This window comes from Antechinus flavipes, chromosome 3 (assembly GCF_016432865.1).
Source record: "Antechinus flavipes isolate AdamAnt ecotype Samford, QLD, Australia chromosome 3, AdamAnt_v2, whole genome shotgun sequence".
NCBI classification, from domain to species: Eukaryota; Metazoa; Chordata; class Mammalia; order Dasyuromorphia; family Dasyuridae; genus Antechinus; species Antechinus flavipes.
In genome coordinates this window covers 191,078,072-191,096,126 of record NC_067400.1, presented here as the reverse complement: position 1 = coordinate 191,096,126, position 18,055 = coordinate 191,078,072, and the positions used below count along the sequence as shown (strand labels likewise).

Genomic DNA, 18,055 nt, shown 5'->3' with positions numbered 1-18,055 from the left:
TTTAAAAAATATTTCATTTGGTTTATATAATTATCATCAAAGTAACTGTTGGAAAACGAACATATAGTTATACTTAATTGTTTTATCCCCTATGTTTTTTATGTTATTTCTTCTGTTAGTGCTGATACAATATTCCTGCTGAGAATAAAATAAAAACTGAATCATACAATCAGTTCCACTAAAAATATGAAATCAGACAAATTAAAAAGTCATATTATTTCTAACAGACTTAGATAAACTAAAAAAATGAATTGGAGATTTCCAAAATGTATTATTTAGGCTAAATTCCTTTCAGGACTAAGGTATTCTCTTTTTTCTCCCTCATAGTGATTTCCTTTAGAGGTGTCATTTTCCTTACTCTAGCTAACTCTGGTTAGTCTAATCTGCCAATCAATGGCTTTCTCCCACTTCATAGAGTACATCCTTTCTCCTACTTAATTGTGCATTCCCCAGGGGAACTTGTCTTTTTCTTTGCTAACTATAAGTTCTCCCAATTTTGTTTTGAATTTGCCACTCCTGATGTGCCTATTTTATTTCTTATTTTTGTAAACACTTCTCCTAAATAAACCTTCCTTTTGGCAAAATACACATACACACATATATAATTTAGATGTATTTAATGCTGCTATCTGCTTATATTATGAAGAAGATTGTTTTTTTTTTTTGTTGTTGTTGTTTTGTTTTTTACTTATTCCAGTGATTCGTGATGAAAGAGATGCATTAAATTAAAGGTAAAAGGGCAGGTAGGTAGATAGAGTGCCCTGTCTAAGATCAGGAAGACTCATCTTCATGAGGTCAAATATGGCTTTAGAGAATTACTGGCTTTATGACTCTGGGAAAGTAGTTTAAACCTGTTTACCTCAATATCTTTATTTGCAAAATGGAATAGGGAAGAGACTGGCAAATCACTCCAGTATCTTTACCAAGAAAATCCCAATTAAAATGATAAAAAGTTGGTCACAATTAAAAAATGATGAACTAAAAAAGAACAATGCATATTAAATATATATTAAGATTAATCTCTGCAATTTACTAGCAGTTTACTAGCATGGTTAGGGTTTGAACATATATTTTGATTGATATAAATTCTAGCTAGGGAAACTCCCTTCAACAAATAAAAGTTGTCACCATGTACAGCTGGCATGTGACCTGAACACAAGTTTTCCTGGGATTAAGGCAGATCCTCCATATACCCCACTTCTGATTCATTTATTGTCTTTAAATGATATGAATATAACTTTTTTTTCTGAGACAACTGGGGTCAAGTGACTTGCCCAAGGCCATATAGCTAGGAAGGGTAAGTGTCTGAAACCAGATTTGAACTCAGGTTCTCCTGACTTCAGGATTGGTGCTATGAATAATGCTTTTTAAAAAATATGTATCTATAACTTTTTATAAATAGTGTTATTATTACATATTTTAGCAAAAACAAATTAAAATAAAACACCATCAGCACTGGAACTTCAGGTCATGAACTCTAAATACAGAGTTTCTTATCCAGCTTTTAACACGATGATAATCTTTTCCATGCTTAACTGTTGTCTCTAACATCACCTCTTGAAAGATTATTGCAATAGGTCCATCAAACTGCTCTTCTTGTCTCAAGGCTCTCATCACCTTATTATGTGACTAGAGGCGACTAGAGGGAGCATTTAGTCTGGAGTTTTAAGATTTAAGTTCAAAACCAGACTTAGACATTTATAAATTGTGTGGTCTTGGGAAGTCACTTAAACTCTATTTGACTTTGTTTCTTCATCTATAAAATAAGAATAATAATACCACCTGCTTCCCATGATTGTTGTGCTGGTAAAATATGATATTTGCTCAATGCTTTGAAAAATGTAAAGTTCTACCTTTATTCAGTCAGACAATCAATAAATATTTATGTGCCAAACACAATGTTAAGAGATGGGGATACAAAGAGAAACAAAAGATAGTTCCTATCATTAAGAAGCTCACAAGTGAATAAGGTACTAGGGCAAATAAATATGTACAAACAAGGTATACATATGATAAATTAAAATAATAATAATAAGGCAGAGAGGTAGCCCCTACAGAGGGGCTAGGAAAGAATTCCAAGAGAGGGATTTTAGTTGGGACTTATAGAAAGGAAGACACTAGGTAGCCTGAGGAGGTAGATGATTCCAGGCATGGATAGGCAGAGAAAATATCCAGAACCAGGAAAAGGAGTGTCTTCCTCTGACAGGAGGAAGTATGTCTTCCTAAAACAGGAAGAAGGCAAGTGTCCCTGGATCAAAAAGTACATGTTGGGGTGTAAGAAAATGGAAAAGTTAGGAGGGAAATAGATTGTGAAGGGCTGTAAATACTGTTGTTATTGTTAAATTATTGCTGCCAATGATTTTCCTTAAATATACATCTGACCATATGATTTCCCTATCAATAAATTCCAGTAGCTTCCTATTATTTCTAGGATCAAATATTACTTATTTATATGTCTTTTAAAGTCCTTCACAATTTAGTTTTCACCCTATTTGAGGGGTTTATCAAACATTATACCTTCTTCTATATTTATTGATCTAGCCAAGATGGACTTTTCTTCATTCCTCCCTCATGACATCATCTCTCAAGAATATTTGAAATGGTTGTTTCCCATGTATTTTATGCAAGGGGAACTAAAAGGAATTTGGTAAGATTCCTTTGCCTATTTATATAGTATTGAAATTAATTGTTCTTTAAATGTTTGGTAGAATTTTCTTTTGAATATACTTGGCTCTGACTTCCTCCTCACTTCAGACTCCAGGAATTTCTTTCTTCCAGAAACATTTCAAGCATCAACATCAACATGAATCCTTTCCTGAAGCCTCTAACTGCTACAGATCTCTCCTAGAATTTCCCTTGTATTCAACTACTTTGCATTGCTTTTATGTTTATTCTGTAGATATAAATAAATGCTCATTTTGTCTTTTCCATTAGAGTATAAGCTCCAGTAGGGATAGTTTTATTCACTATATTCATATCTTCAGTACCTAGCATAGATTTGACACAAAATAGGCACTTAAATAAATGCCTGTTGATTGATTTCTTGATTGATTTTTGTGATTCCCTGTGATGAGGTTCAAGAATGAAATTATTGATATGAAGGCAAGATGTAAATGAAAAGGTCTGGGATGAATTCCCAGTGGTATTCTCTTTATCAAAAGATACCTTTATTTATAAGAAAAGATCACAATCAAAATCCAAAGGAATTTTTGGTAGTGAGCCATTTTTATAGACAGAGGGAAGGGGTGGGAACCAAGAAAGAATTGGGGAGAAAAAGGACATTTGAAGGAATTAGAGAAGAGTTAGGGAGATTCTTGACAACATCAAAGAGGAGTTGGGAGATGCATGATGAAATCAAGGATGCTTTAATAGAATCAGGGTTGGGAAGATAGTCTCAAAGTGGATGACATTAAACAATTTCTGTAACCTTCCTAATAAAAGGAGAAAACAAAATGACTTGAATTCCTATAACCTGGTATTTCCTAAGATACATCTATCTCTTATTCTACATTGCTGTTACTTATGTCATACCAACTTAAGGAAGAATATATGAAAAACAGGAAAGGAAGAAAGGTGTTTTATTGTTGTTTGTTTGCTATGGTGTAATTTCTTGGTTCTCTTTACATGTATCCTAAGTATTTATTGTGTGTCCTATGTCTAAGACAGGAGATTTTGAAACTGTGATAGGCTAGAATACAAAGTAAGAAACCCTATTCTATAACAAATAGAAGCAATATACTGCAATATACTGAGAAGCAATGATGTCTATTAGATAGAATGATAGCTTACTTTCTGTGAAGTCATGAGCAAATCGTTTCAACGTAGGATGAGTCTGAGGAAAGAATTTTGGATAGTTCTATGTATGCATTTTTTGCTCATGCTCATGAAACCTGAGGAGATCTTAGTAATAAAATCTGGGGGTTTTGTAGCTATAGCATCATGGGGACAAGTTTAGGCCTTTTGTGGAAACAGGGTTTTTTCTTCCAGATTTAAAAAAAAAAAAAAAAAGGAAAAAGAAACTGGCGATAATTTCTGTTCTCCTTCATCCTCAGGGATGTTTTAAGGTCCCACCCAAATGACTCTGAGACCAGCTGCTAAAATTGACCCCACTGACACAATGGGAAACTCTGTACCCTAGAGGGACAACCAATATTATCATAAAATAGTTTTAATTATGCTCTTCCACATGCATGAAAAGTGTATTAGATGCTATGAAAAGGAAATTAATAGATTTTTTTTCTCTGACTTCCAGACACATGCTCACTAAACTAAGACAAAATGAAAGGGGCTTTTTGTAATTGGTCTGTTTGTTATCCCTAGGGGGAATATGTCTCTTTGTGTATATACACACATACACATATGTGTGTATGTACATGTATGAGTATTATGTACGTACATGCATTTATGCATGGATATGTAGATATGTATCTCTATATCATCATTAAACTTTCCAAAAAAGTTGTCATCCTTTAATAATTCATCATGCTTCAGTACTGCTTAGTAACATCTATTTGATGAATAAGCACTTTATTTTTAGAAAATGGTAAACTAAAAAGGCAAGTATACAGCTAAGGAAACCCATAGTATGTGTCTTAGCTTCTTGTTAGAAATCTGTATAACCAAATTACTTTGATTTCTTTTCATTTTTAGGTTGAAATTTGAAATTTCATGTAATCAGTTAACATTAATTTTTCTTATTGGCTTTGCCTATAAGATAAGAAAGCGCAAATGAAGGAATTCTCATGCCCTTTGTTCAGTATAACATATGAAATTGTTGAGGGAGGAAAGACTCCCAAATAATAACACAGTGATGGGGTTCCCAGGGTAGTATCGTCACAGGTTTTTGCAATTTTTGGCAAAAAATTGATTTATTTACACTGGGAAGCCACTCAGTGGACCCAGTTCCTGATTAGGAATTAGCAAAGGTTTGGAAACACAACTTTGATTTTTATTTACCCTTCTATAGCCCAGGGCTAGGGAGTGATCACCAGATGAATTAAAGGACTAATCAATAATGGGTGGTATTTATGCTCCAGGCCAAGATCTCCAAATGAATTGTATTTGGAGATTATTATGGGAGTTTTCTCCCTGGGAATCAAGTAGGAGAGTGGGGATGCTCCCAAGGTCAAGAGGGGTTGAGATTTAGGGTTTTTCCAACCCAGGGCCAAAGACCCCCAAAGATCAGGGGAACACAGTTCCTATTACCTCAAAATCATATACTAGTCATTTTAAAGAACTATTTAAGCAAATGAAGAAGTGAGAAATCATGAAACTGAAATAACTAAAAAAAAGTAACTAAAAAGCTATGATTTATTATTAGGAACTTACCTTTAGTTAAAATGCACTATTCGCAGACTAAATAATGAAATGCCATATGAAACAATTTAATAGATTTATTTTTGTTGCTAAGGTCATGTAAGAATACAAGGCTAGCCCCAAATGACCAATTTAAACTTTGGTCATGAAATATGTCAATCTGACAATAAATAAATGTTCTAAGGGAGCTTTTCTGGAATGGACAAATACTGCATTAAATAGATGATTTAGATTCAAGCAAAAGACAACATAGATTTAGAGAAGATCAAATCTCAAATAGAACATTTAGATGTACATAAGGCATAAAAGACACATAAGGAAATAAATTTTGCATTTGACTTTTCAAAATGTAAAGCACTTTCAACCTTTTTTTATTATGACAAAAATAAGGTAATATCTTTAGGGAATATAAAAACAAGATTGTATAATGGTAACCTTAAAAGCCTATGGAAAGGTTTAGAATGCAATTTAAAATTTAGAATTCCCAATCTCCAGTTCTATTCTTACTTTATCTTTGCTATTTATTTTGTTATATACTGATGTAGCTAATTCCTTTTTATTTTTTTTAAATAAATTTTAAATAAAAGTATACATTTACTATGGGCATTAAACCATCTTTGGGTTCAGTTGTCAGTGCTTTGGTGAGGCCTGCTAATATTTTCAATTGATTTTTCACAAAAAACCTATATATTTTTCCCTGATAACAAAAATTTTGAAAACTACAGTCTTTTAACCTTACAAAGACTTTTTTTTAAAAAATTTTTCTTTATTGTCAATAATGAGATTCAGATAAGAATTCCTTCTTTCTGAATATCATTAACACAAAAAAAGGTTTCATTATATTGTTCTTAGCTCTGCTATAAAATGAAAAACTTAGATTTGATTTAAAAGGTAAAAGAAAAGATTTAGTGCACAAGTTTATGGAAAAAAAAATGTTTACTTACAGTGTATTTCTAGGACTTGCATTGCTACCTGAGGTGTGGAGTTTAGAGATTCATGGTCTACTCTGCAAATTACTTTTACACCATCATCATTTCGATCCACTCGGAAATCAAGTGTACTGCTGACAGTGAATGTCTTGCGATTTGCATCTTCTTCTTTTAGGTATTTGACATCTGAAAGCAAAACAAATCATTTATAACACTGTGATATTTTATTTTATTTCAAAATATTAACAGATCACATTAAATTGAACAATTTAATGAAATTTACTTTCCCCTGTCTTTATAGGTTTTTAAAAGACCAATTGTTTTCTGGTTTAACATTCAATCCATTTCAGACTAAAAAAAAAAAAAAAAAAAAAAACCAACCATTTACTAAAATGGATTTAAATAGAGCAATTTTAAAATGAAATAAAGGGAAAGGGAAAGATTAATAGTATAACATTATCTTTCCCACATTTTCCAAATAATCTTGATTACAAATAGATATAAGATTGCTCTGCAGATCATTTGGAAAATGTAGGTTTTCTTCTTCTTTTCTTTGAATTAGCAGTTTCGCTAAAGGGAATGCTTTCTTATTCTAATCACAATAATACAGTGTGGGGTGGGAGAGATTATTCTTATCTATCCCTTTTTAGGAGAAGGGTTTATAAAGCATAAAAGAAAGCAAAAAAAATTGTTGAACTGTGATTTAAATATGAACAACATGAAGTGAGCTAAGGTATTTTTGGAGAATGTGCAAGATAAGGGGGTTGTCATCTTTGGCCACCAAAGTGGGGAATAGGATAACCTAAGCATTTTGAATATTCCAAGGTTTCCACATAGTGAACTCTGCTTTCAGATAAAATGTTATTCAATTGTTGAAGAATTCACCAATGAATATGGTATGAATAGGGATATACAAATTTATATTGATCCTCATGGGTCTTAAGACCCACATAAGCCAAAAGAGGCTATGTTAGATTAAAAAAAAAAAAAAGAATTATTCCATTAACTATTTGGAATAATTGCTCCTTACTCATTATGCAATGAAAGATACAACTAAGAGTTAATTGTTTCTTTGTATACATTTTAAAAAATAATTTTCTCATTTTTTTGGATAATTTCTTACTGCATAAGTAACTTATAAGTTTTTGGGAATTTTAATCAATCAGAGAAAGAAATCAAAAGGCTGAGGCTAAAGCATTCATTATAAAATACTTCAAATAAATTTGAAAAGTACATCTAATTTATTTCCATTCTCTATATCCCTCTATAATTCTTCTTACTCCTTTCCCTTTGCATATTTTAAAAATAAAATATATGAAATATCTAGTTTATATCTATATTATGTATCTTTTTAAACAAATGCCATAATAGGACAGTACCATTAATTTAGCTACAGGGCTAGGGAAAATTACAATTGAAAGATACATTTCTTTTTCTAGGTTACCTTTAAAGAGATATTGGATATGTATTATTCTGCACATAGCTATTTATATGGCTCATTGATTTTTGTTTATTTCAGCAAAAGAACAACCTTGTCATATTGATTTGTCATAGTAAGGATCTTTAAAATAAATTTAGCAGAGGAATAAATAGATGAGGACATACTTACCTTTTTTCAAATCATATGTGTATATTTGTGTGTTCATAATCATTCATTAATTTTTTTTTGCTCAAATAAGAGTTCCATTATAAAAAAGGCATTATATCTCTTCAGCTGCTTTTATTAAAATAGTATATCAATGAGATAAGGGGGAAAAGAACTTCTGAAAGAATACAGAACCCTAGATCTAGTTTCTATTAGAGTTCTGCTTTTTAGTTTTGAATAAACTACACATAGTTTAGGATTTTTTTTTCCCCATTCACTTGTAAACATGGATTAGCATAAAATCTCTATTTCTGTGGCCTAATTTGGTTCCTTACAGAAGCATTCACAACTTAAATTCTTCTTTGCTGCTATAATAATAAAAATACAAAGTTCTGATTTCTGTTAAGAATAAAACCATTGAAAATTACTTCAGTTCTTTACTAATGTGAAAATCTCATTTCTTCTTAATCTCCTAATTTGTGAGTAACTTGCTTAAAAAACGGGGAAAATCTAAGAACTCATCTATTTCCCTTTTATTAGTAAACTTACTCTTTTTCTGGAGTTAGAAACACAGAAAAGAAAAAAAAAGTTGTCTCCTAGCAAAACAACTCCCTTCTTCATCTCTTTGTTCTTTTCATCTATTTCTCTATTTGGTCTTTCTATTTCATCCAGGTAGGAAGTTAAAGGGATGATTTCAGAATTTTGTCCTTAAAAACACAAGAGTTTTGACCTTCTTCATAACCAACTTGGACTGATTTTCTCCTCAGGTGACTTGATGACACTTGCTTCCTGAGAGTCAACATTTTAATATTGGACTTAATATGGATACATAATTAATTTGGTCCATTGCAACTCAAAACTCTCTGTCCAAAGAGATCTAATAGTTTCAGTATCTCTAGGTAGAAAGGATTATAATACACCACAAATCCTGACCAGGAGGTTATGTTTTCAAGAATTATATAAGAAACTTATGGAAATTTATTCTCATTGTTCATTTTTAACAAATTCTGTATTTATGTGAAATGCAAATCAACACATCTTTTTTCTTACATATTTGCTTTAAGAATGTAGCATTTAGCTTAAGTTTAACCAAGCACATATAATCTGTTATAAACTGTTTAATAAAAGAACCATAATAGGGTGGTTAAAAAGTAAAATAGACTACTACACTTAATTTATTGAAAAGAAAAATTGAAATACTATTTAGCTTTTAAATTATTTTTAAAAAGAATTTTACTAAATATCATTATTAATAACAGTTCAGAAAATTTATACATAACAAAAAAGTAAGAATAATATTTTGTTCTAGGGTTCTGGACATCATTTTCACAAAAGATTGACCTTGCTAAAGAAAACTTTAGGTCTGGCCAAAATTCTTCAATTTCTTTTTAGTCATTGACTATGTAAAATGAACAATTAAAATATATCTCTTTTGCTCACAGGGAACTAATACATTATCATATTATCATATTATACAAGATTACTTTATTATTTTTCTAGTAGACCCTGGAGGGAATTTATATCCAGGACAAAAGCATTTTAATGAGGAGAATAGATGAAGGAGCCAAGAGAGTCTAGGTCATATGTTTGTATCTAAATGGAGCAAACCCTTGTTGATAATGCCTGAAATGATAATTCCAGGAAGGTGATGAAAAAAAGGGGAATGGGAGAAGAGCAAACAACAAACAACGCTTAATTGATAATATTGTTTGGACACAGTCCTGTATGTTTATTATCGTTTTCTGGTGAAGATTTTTGAAAAAGGAAAGAATTAGCCAAGTGTATACAATGTAAGGAATAGTATAAAAGAAAATTAAGAGATCGAAAGGTGGGAATAACATATCCCAGAGAAAATTAATTTCACTTGACTCCAAAAAAGGCAATGAAAATACTCTATTCTCAAACAGAGTATGTGAGGATCACAACTAAATCCTCAGATACTCTATTTTCATTGTCTTTTTTAGAGTCAAATGACTCTAAAGACTCTGAAAGATGAAGTCACAACAGCTAGTAAATGATATAACAGATACTCAAACTCAGGTCTTCTGAATTCAAGCCCCATATTCTCTTTACTATAGCCTATGATGAAAGCCTATTGTTTTTTTTTTTTCTGTTCCATGGGTATAGGCTATACTTTTGAATCCTATCAGTAATTTTGCAAACATTGTATATACAAGATTGACAGGTACTAAAAAGCTTTTAAATGAATATGAATATAAAATTGATGTTGAGGACTTATTTTTGCATATATGTATATATACATATATACAAATGTACACTCATACGTGTGAATTTGCCCATTCAATAAATTCAAATTTAATAGAATATACAAAATTAATGTTTCTAAAATAGTTATTTCTTTTTATAAGAAAAAAAAGATCCAAGTTTCTCATACACATTTATATAAACTCCCACTCCCATATAAACTCCCACTCCCAACTCCACCCCAATACTTTTTCTTTAAAAGATAATGTGTGTATATCTCTATCTCTATCTCTATTTACTTCTATCTATCTATCTACACAGACCCACACAGACCCACAGACTCCCCCCACATTTTTCCATTCCAAATTCTCTCCCTTCATGTAGTACCTCCCCTACCTATTTGAGAAGACAAGCAATATGATATTCATTACACATATGAAGTCTTGAATTGCATGCTTTACAGTAAAGTGAAAATTTTCTTTATATAAAAGATAATTGAAGTTCTATAATATCTTCTGAAGCAACACATTAGACTTGTGAATAATTCCAAAAATTGGATATTTTTTTCCCATCTCAAGATTTAACATGCCTCTTAACTCTATCCAATATTACTACCTCTGTCCTCTATGCTCTTGTGCCATACAAAACACATCTAATTCCTCTTCAACATAGCAATCCATCAAATACTTGAAGGAAGCTATTATACCCCAATCCTTCCTTCTCCAAAACAAACATCTATAGAGCCTTCAATTCTAATCAATAGATCTGATTTTCCTTACATTTAAACTAACATTTATTTTTTTCTATCTTCCACTATGTCAGGGAGTAGGGAAAACCTTGTAAGAAATATACATATTCAAATAAAATAAATTTCCACATTGTGGAAATTTCCTTTGAAAAAGGAAAGAATTTGTCAGGTTTATGAAATGTAAGGAATAGTATGAAAGAAAATCAAGCAATAGAAAGGAGGAAACAACATATCCCAGAGAAGATTTATTTCACTTAATTCTAAAAAAGCTAGTGAAAATAAATGGCTAAAAAGGTATTTCTTATTTCCACATATTTAGTTAATAATCTTTGTATCAGAAGATAGATATCATTATTCATCACTGATCTCCTAGAATCGTCATTATCCATTACATAATTAAAATATATCAATATATAATTAAAGTATTCAACTTTTATGATCTAATTTTGAGGCTTTTAACTATCACAATCATCAGTTTATAAATGCTCTCTTACTTATCAATATTCATATTGAAACATGCAACCAAACTGAAAACGATACTGTAGGTGTGATCTGACCAAGGAAGACTATGATAAATTTTGGTCAGTTCTTTTTTTCTTGGTCACTATGTTTTGCTTAATGTACTCCAAGATTACATTAGTTTTATTTATTATTTGTTTATTTGGTGAAGGAGGCTACAAGAAAAGTAGTTTTAAAATGATAGATTTGAATTCAAATTGGAATTTTGATTCTACTACTTGTTTATCTATATGATACTGAGCAAGGCACACAACTTCTCTCAACCTGAAATCTAATTTAACTAAGTTGCCTTTATCTAATTATCAAATTATTTTCTTAAACTAAGTGTGAGCCATTAAATTTATTTCAGTTGAATCTCATTTTATATTTGGACCAAAGCATCCTGAATTTGTTAAACAATGTATTTTGTCAAACTATGTATCCTTCCAGTTTTGTCATCAAACATTTCGAAATACATATGATCCATGTTTTTATCTAAGTCCTTGATTAAAATATTATAAACACCATTGAGTGAAAAACAGACTTTTGCACTCCCCTACAGATCAAATTCCATTTTAACATGGATCTTAATAAATCCATACTAGTTCGTGCCTATTGCCACTTTTTAAAAATATTCAGTAACCACATTTTAAATAACATACTAGAAAGCTTTGTCATGAATTGAAGTAAATCTATATTTACTTATAAATAGACCTATATTTTGGAGACTCTACAATCTTCTACATTTTATGAAAATTTGAACATTTGCTCTTTGCAGACAATCACTCTATACAATATTCCTATAAACTCAAGATTATAAAAGTAGGTGACTTTAGCCATCTAAATTAATTGAGCCTTTTCTGAAATCATCTTTCTTTGTAGAAACAAAGAGGTGATAGAATAAAATAAGAAAGAAGTACTTTTCAATTTATTAAGTAGATCCATCAAAGTGTCTATTTTCCATGGAAGTTTATAGCATCAACATAGACAAAACTGGTCAACTCACTTTTAAACTGTCATTGGCCCAGTTACAATATTCAAGGAACAGGATATACTTGTAAATTAGTTCTCTGAAAAAACCTACATTATTCTTCAGTTTCAGTCTTTGCCACTAGTTAGATAAAATTAGGTAGTGTGGTGGTCTTGAGTTAGAAAGATCTGAATTTAAATTTGGTCTCAGGTTATTTCCCAGAATCACTTAACCTCTGTCTTCTTCATTTTTTTTTAACTATAAAACAAGGATAATAATAGCACCTACCTCAAAGGGTTATGATGAAGAACAAAAGAGATAATAATTGTTAAGCACTTAGAACAATACCCGACACATACTAAATTCTGTGTAAATTATAGCTAATATTATTTTATTTTACTACTTACAGCCAACCTTAAGGGGAGCATCTCAGGTGAAAAAAAAATTAAAGCTATCTATATAATAATACACCATGCTTAAACTTTTTTTTCATAAAAGCTTTAATTAGATGGACATTCTGATATTTTCATTGAGAATATTCCTACATCTCTAGTTGCTAATATGGCATTGTTTCTTCATGGTCCTACTAGCTTTTCAAATTCTGCATGTCTTTAACAGACCTTATTATCGTTCTCTCAAACCTGTTTCTTCTGACTTCCCTGTTGCTGTAAGTGCACTACCTAGAGTCATATTCAAAATCTTGTTAGGGTAGTATAGTAGATAAGAGTGTTGGATTAGGAGTCTAGAAAACCTAAGTTCAAATTCCATTTCATGTATTTACTAGTTGCAAAGTTCCTTCCTTGTAATCTGTATAACCTGTAAGCCTGGTTTATGAAGTATAAGTGATTCTGAATTCTTGAAATCTATGTTGAAGAAGAAGAGATAGAGAAATTACATGGATAACTTGATGATATCCTCTAAATTAAATTAATATACTTTTATATTTAGTAACTGAAATGCAAATATAGGAAAAGATGGGATGGTAATAAATAAATACCAACATACATATAATATCTGAGAATATGTGATTCAGAAAAAAAGATATAAGAAAATCATTCTTTGATAAATTAAACAGAAATTTTATTCTTTTATAAAACAATATTTTTTTCAGAAAAGAATTAGTAATAGGTATGGGGCATGACAGGACCCAAATAACACTAGTTATTGAGGTAGATTAAATTGTAACAGACAGAAAAAGACTTGTTATTGCTTTCAAAGTTATTCTTGAATCACCTGTCTGTGGACAGACTGCTGACTTGTCAGGGTAAAATCAGAATTAATAAAAAGCAATAAGAAAGAATAATAATGATAAAAGGTGTATAATTGAAACAGTAAAATCCTGAACTATTTAAAGAAGTACTAAGCAATTAAGAAGAAATAGCTTCAGAAATAGAATCAACATTGATAACAATATGTATAGATATTTGGGGGGTCTAAATTTCTTGTCACAACAAGAATATTAGAAGAGAACAGAAAGTATCCTGGTCGACACACACTTGATTTAAATTACCAAGGAGAAAGATGATGATCCAAAGTCACATAACTCATTTATATATGATGAAGGATTATGGAAGATTTTGAGCAGTTAAAAAATTGTTTAAATAAAATGTAGAAAATTATTTTCCTAAGCAAACACATGCTAAGGACCTTTAAGGAGAAAAATGGAAGAAAGATTAAAAAATGGAAATATATCCAACGGTTAATAAAATTAACTCTTTTCAGCATTAAGGATAATGGAAGCAAGGTGTTTGGATACTAATATTATGATTCCAATATGGTTTTCAAGATGGTGAAGCAAAACATTTCAAATTTAACACTATTTTCCTACTGAGAAAAAACAACCAAGCACCTGAAAGAATAATAATCCAAAAATTTAAGGGAAAAAGTATATGTGTATTTTTTTCTAGCCTAGGCTTACAAAAAGAAATACCCAGAAACCTGTGTATACTAGGAAAGGACTTGAGCCAGAAAATCTTGGGCCAAAATACATAGCAGAAATAGCCTTACAAAATGCAGAAGAGGCAAGCAAGGAAATTCCTGGATCCCACAGCTATGTGCCTGAGTATCAGGAGAGGGGGAACAGGGACTAGCTACCAATACCTAGAATATTTATGTCTTTATGATAGTAGAGCACGAGTTAGGAGTTTCTTGGCTTTATATTAGGCAGGCAACAATTATGCCACTCCTTGACCTTATTGTCCCAGTTTAATTATCTGATCTCTGTGAAAACATAATGCTTAGAACTTAGATGATGAAGTGACAGGAAGTTCAGTGATAAAGATCAGAAGCAAATCACGCCCCACCATTTGTTCTGGAAGAGTACCAGTTCCAGTTCAGCAAGCAAGGCTGGAAAATTGAGTAAAAAACAAACAAACAAACAAACAACAACAATGAAAGAAAAAAACCACGCCAATATAAATATAGAACTCTAAAGTTTGTTCCCTTCATATTTGGGGGTCACTGGTTAGGACATTTCTTTGAACATGTCTCCAGTCACAAGGTTCACTCCTAACTCAACTCATTTTCTGGATTTCTTTAATCTCTCTGTAGCTGAATTGTTTTTTACAGAGGTATCCTTTATCCTTTCTCCACTTTGAAATTTCCCTTTATAAATATTTATCTTTTTTTAAAAATCTGTATCTTTATTGGTTAACACAGTGCCACCTGGCATATAATAATGCTTAATGTGTCTTTCTCTGCCTAAATCCAGGTATTTTCAAGCCACATCAAACCAAATAAATCCAATTAATTCCCAAACAAAAACATAGATTATTACTAGTTCCACTAGTTCCACTAAGATTCCTAAAAAGGAAGATCAGCACAAAAAAAAAAAAAAAATGGCATTACTAGACAAAAGAATGGAGAGAAGAATAAGCAGCTTAATATATAGGTCATGAAAAATCTTATTGAAATAACAGACTCCTTGATTATTATATTTGACCAATTAGAAATCAGGGACTTTTTCTCTCAAATATTTTTTCTTCTGTATTGGCTGTCTATTCAGAATGCCTTCACATTACTCATCTTCATTACTTAGAATACTTGACTCCCTTTGAGACTTAGCTCACATCCCACTTTCTTCGGTAGGATTTTCCTAGGCTCAAATCCTTTCTCCTAATGCTAGTGACTTCCCAGTTAGTTTAGGATTAGTGATATAATCAGAATTATCAGAATGCAAATTCATGCTCAGATACTTACTAGCTGTATGACTCTAGGCAAATCTCTTCATTTATAAAGTGGGGATAATAGCATCTATCTCACAGTATTGTTGTAAGTACCACATGAGATAGTATCTGGTTTATAATAAGTGCTTATTCTCTCTTTTCCTCTCTCTCCCTCTCTCTTCCTGTCTTTCTCTTCCTATCTCTATCCCCTCTTTCATTCCTACTCTTCCTCTTACCTTCTTTTCTTTACTTCCTCCTTTCTTTCTCTCTTCACCTCCTCCTTTCTTTCTTTCTTCCTTTTTGGCTTTTTTCCTTCCTTCCTCTGTCCATTAATTCTCTCATTCCCTCTGAGATGTAATTTATACTATTTATATATAAAATACAAGTATTTCTGTGTTGTGTGTCTCTTTATGCTAAAAATTTGAATTTTAACATATGGAAGGGAGAAAAGAAGACTAAAATGATCTTCAGATATTTTATGTTTATATTCCTTTCAAAGCAAAATAACACGTGTATATGTGTGTATTTCTGTGTGTGTGTGTGTGTGTGTGTGTGTGTTTTGTTAAAACATTCATGGTTGTCTCCTTGTCAAAAAAAAGGTGAAAAGATAAGTGAAATATAGTTCTTTGTTCTAATGATTTAAGAGAGCAAAAATAAATATGCCTTAAAAAGATGAAAAAAAGATTTTAAATAGTCTGAAAGGAATCCAGATTTATGTCAAGAAATTGGATGTTGAAGGATTGGAACACAATGAAGAAAGGCTAATAAATTGCTGAAACAATTCCCATCAATTTAAATATTTTACTATAGACAATGAAGTTTTTATCATCTGAGGAAAATACATGAGGACTGACAGTACTGTGAGAGTAACATTAACATTGCCATGGGAGCTGGTCTTCTCTTGTTCCACTTTGTAACTTTGTAGGCATGGTGGGGTTAAAGTAGAAAGTAAAGGAACAATTCTAAGAGCTCTAAGTGTTTAGCATTATGATCATAAAGCAGAAATCAGTGATCATTTCCCTTGTTTATTTTCAGATTTTTACCATGAGTTCAGGGTAGATGATACTGTTTCAAAGTGAATAGAGTGCTGCTTCCAAGGTAGGAAGACCTTAGTTTGAATCATATCTCAGACATATATTGCTTCCCTTGGGAAACTCAGTGCTCTCAAAGATTCTCTGAGACACTTAATATCAGAAATGGTTCAAACCTGCATTGAAAGATGGAATTCAGCTTTTCCAAGTTTATCCCTTATCAGAAACAGTCATAATGATAATAATAATGAGAAAACTAAGGCAAACACATTAAATGACTTCCCCTAAGTCATCCAACTAGTTGTCTAAGGTCTAAGGTCTAATGAACTTAGGTCTTACTGAGTAAAGAGCCAGAGCTATATCTATTGTCTCTGTAGGCAAGCTGAGAAAGGTTGCACTAGACTGGGTAATAACTTTGAAGGAGGAATATAGTCTGTTGTTGAGAAATTACCAGAATCTTGAAGTCAATGAGATTTTTGGATTTCCTTAAAAAATATAAGATACTGTTTAGGCTACTAAGGTATGGTAAAAGGTCCTTGATATAATAAATGAAAAAGTTTAGGTATTTGAAAAACATCTGAAAAAGGGCATCCTACCTGTGTAGGATAAGTGACAAACTCTAAGACCAACTTAAAATCTGCCAGATAAGATGAACATGTTTATCCACCTATATCAATAAAAAATTCAAATATGGAATCGAGAGGTTTGAAGCCAGGGCATAAAAGAGCTAGCAATTAATTCTGAAGTTTATATAACCAAAGTAAGCTGGCAAAACAAATAACAAAATATTGAAATTATTACATAGATTGGTTTCACTGTCAAGATATATTTTAGCTTACCATGTTATTCATCTTGGGAAAAGGGAGATCATGGAGAGGCAGTGGAGTAAAGTGGCACCTGGAGTGGATGAAGGCTTTAAGTTTCCAGGAATCCCTGATCCACATTTGTGGTATGGGGACAGGAGTGGGATCTAGGATATGATAAAAAAGTCTTTCTGTCCCTGCTATGTTGAGTGATCAAAGCATTGCCTTTTCCTGGATTGGGCTCAGAGAAGTAAGAACAACACTTCCCTTCATGACCTTTCTACAAAAACAGGAACAAGAAACCAAGATCACCAGGATATGAAGAAGATATTGCAGTTGTCCAGAATAAGGTACAATGGTGTGAAAGAGTGAATTAATATCTTTCTTATCCCAAGGATAAGGTTCATGTTGCTCTTCCATTTTGGAAGAAGACGAAGAATACAATGATCAAGACCATCAAATTAAGACCCCTTTTAAGGATTATAGTTCTTGGGGATTGGACAAGGGATTAAATAAGTATCTAAACTTTTATGAGAAATAACAAGAAATTAAACAAGTACAGAGTCATTAAATAATTAAATATGTTGTTAAAACCTTTTTCTATTTAGGATAGCAAGAACTAAACGATTCATCCTCTAGGAAAGGGGAGGACAGCTGAAAATGACATTAGAAATAGGATACCTTCCCCAAAAAGGGAAAAGGACCACATATGCAAATATGTTTGTAGCTGCCCCTTTTGTAAATGCAAAGAACGGAAAATTGAGTGGATGCCCATCAGTTGGGGAATGGCTGAATAACTTATAGCA

The 18,055-nt window shown here is 31.6% G+C and overlaps 1 protein-coding gene across 2 annotated transcripts in view; it reads right to left on the bottom strand.

The window, feature by feature from the left end:
* CADM2 (cell adhesion molecule 2) overlaps nt 1-18,055 on the bottom strand; it is a 1,468,479-nt gene that overhangs the window by 175,978 nt on the left and 1,274,446 nt on the right. For both annotated transcript variants that reach the window (XM_051984362.1, XM_051984363.1), the window contains exon 6: nt 6,261-6,431. In XM_051984362.1, the coding sequence (XP_051840322.1) occupies nt 6,261-6,431 (171 nt within the window). The remainder of the gene's footprint in view (nt 1-6,260; nt 6,432-18,055) is intronic.